This window comes from Atta colombica, unplaced genomic scaffold, assembly GCF_001594045.1.
Source record: "Atta colombica isolate Treedump-2 unplaced genomic scaffold, Acol1.0 scaffold66, whole genome shotgun sequence".
Classification (NCBI taxonomy): domain Eukaryota; kingdom Metazoa; phylum Arthropoda; class Insecta; order Hymenoptera; family Formicidae; genus Atta; species Atta colombica.
The window spans coordinates 118894-121458 of NW_017259557.1; the positions used below are offsets into that span (position 1 = coordinate 118894).

Sequence of the window (2565 nt, forward strand, 5' to 3'; positions counted from 1 at the left end):
ATTTTTTATAAAATAAACTTTCTAGGACAGGTAGCACAAAAACTAATCATAACAGAAAGTTGATCTTCCATGGAGACATTTGTTTAAAATGATTTAAGCAAATTTAAAATTTTTCAATTGATGATTGATTCATGTCCGTTTCCATCAATGTAGATTAACTTTAATCTCGGTTCAACTTACTCTTCGTTTTTTTCTAGTTCTAAAAATTAGAAAAAGACAAAGAGTAAATTGAACCAAACTTAAAGTTAATTTATGTTGAAAATGAGCTTGGAAAATGGAGTTAGTGAAAATCAAGTGGAGTTAATTAAAAGACCTTCAATTGACAAATGAAATACGAATTCAGTTGAACGTACATTATTCAATTGACGATTGATTTAAACAAAATTAATCAAAGATCTCATTAATTAATGATTGATTTAAGAGGGTATTTTTGCTTTTAGCATGAGCTTCAAAAAATCGATTTTTTTCCATTTTTGGATATTCTAAACCTTTAGAATATATTTTGAAATATTTTGGGAATTCTTAAATTGCTTAAAAATTATTTAGAGAATCGATTTTTTTCGAATTATGTATTTTGTTTAGAAATAATATATTCTAAAATGGTTGCCACTATGACTCGTACAATTTTAAGATTAACTTAAAATTTTAAAGAAATATTCGCAACATTTGCCTTTCTCGATTGAATCATCAAATAAAAATTTCAACTTTTTTGATTTTTGCAGGAAGAAAGAATATTCATCTTTATTTTTGAATATTCTGAATTTAAGACGTGACCGTCGATTTAATTTCTGTTATGACTAACATAGTATTTTCATTTCATAAACACGCGATATTTACAGACAAGACGCATAATATATGCATAAAAAAATTTAAACAAGGATATCAAGCTCGGAATCAGGTTCATCTCTTTTTATCGCAGTGAGTTAGCAGTCTGTTATAGAAGTCTGTGGATATATCATGATTTGTTTACAAATCTCGGCAATCTTTCACGTCTTTTGATCTATGGTCTTTATTTTCGTATAATGACGTCAACGTAATCACAGTCAGTAGTCGCAATATAAACTGAGGAGCGCAAGCCAAAGGATCGTTCCTATATACATGTAGTTGCCAAAAATAAGTATTTCTAGTTAGATAATATTTTATAATTAATGACTTATTTTATAATTAATTTTAATATTTAACGAAAAATATCAACATAAAACAATATAACACAAGTGTAAGTACATTTCTCATAATTTTTTTTAATTTATTCTTAATCCGGAAATAGTCATTTGAGAGTATTTTTCACTACAGCGAAAAAATGTGATATGAACGAAAGAACAGCTATTATTTAATAATACTTTTATATACTTTTATATAGTATAAAACTGAAGTTATAATTTCGATATAAATCCAGCTATGTAAACATAATAAATAGAAATGTATTTAATCCGTCATTATAAATTGTGTCATTATCAGTTTACAATTTATAAGACCATAACAATAACTGCAGTTATATACATGCCAGAACTATTGTTAGATATAGAGATAAATTTTTTATAAGTTCAGAATATTCAGAAAATAGGAATGAATATTCTTATTCATTCCAGAAATAGAAATGAATATTTTTTCTTGCTGCAAAAATTAAAAAATTAAAATTTTTATTTCATGATAATTCAGCCGAGAAAGACAAGTGATGGAACATTTCTTTAAAATTTTAATTTCATCGGATTAAAACTGTACGAGTTATCATGATAATACAATTTTAGATATACTATTTGTTCAAAAAATGCATAAATCAGAAAAAAATCGATTCTCTAAATAATTTTTTTTAAGCAATTTGAGTTCTCAAAATATTTCAAAATATATTCTAAAGATTTAGAATATTCAAAAACGGAAAAAATCGATTTTTTGAAATTCATGCTAAAAGCAAACAACTCTCTTAAATCAATCGTTAATTGGATTATCATTAAATTCGCTTATTTTAATTATTAAGTGAACGACTTTCGATTAAATTTGCTTAAAGTAATTGTCAATTTAAGGATAAGATATGTATATAATTGAAAATTAGAGACTTGAGGTCAATGATGGTCTTCTTTTACATCTCTCTTGACGTCAATTTATCAAAAATATAATTATTGTAAAATAAAGTTGTTTGATCTAAAATATCTTTCATACGTTCTATCTTGTTATCTTATTTTATTATTTTAATTAATTATTTTTAGGACTAATTAAAAAACATATAGGTAGTCCTTTTTCTCCAGTTTTTTTTCTCTAAAATGAAACATATTTGAAGATGCATAAAAGTTTTCTGAGTCATCATGATAAGCAACGATCGACAAAAGTATCCAAAAAATCCACGACAAAATGCAAATATAATTTCTATTCTCACTTTTTGGTAAGTATTACAAATAATATCTTATAATATTATCTAGATTAAAAATAAATGTGTACCATATACCTATATTACAATATTATCTAGATTGTTTGTGAGAATTTTAATATATTATAATCGAAAGTTTAACAATTAGCTATTGTAATTGATTAACTCATAAAAAATTTATTCTAAAATATTATATGTATATA

At 24.4% G+C, this 2565-nt stretch overlaps 1 protein-coding gene across 1 annotated transcript in view; it reads left to right on the plus strand.

The window, feature by feature from the left end:
* The first annotated feature begins 2254 nt into the window (after window positions 1–2254).
* The window catches only part of LOC108692229 (probable multidrug resistance-associated protein lethal(2)03659), an 8750-nt gene continuing 8439 nt past the window's right edge, over window positions 2255–2565 (plus strand). The window contains exon 1 of the mRNA XM_018200405.1: window positions 2255–2377. Within this exon, the coding sequence (XP_018055894.1) occupies window positions 2301–2377 (77 nt within the window). The 5' untranslated portion in view covers window positions 2255–2300. The remainder of the gene's footprint in view (window positions 2378–2565) is intronic.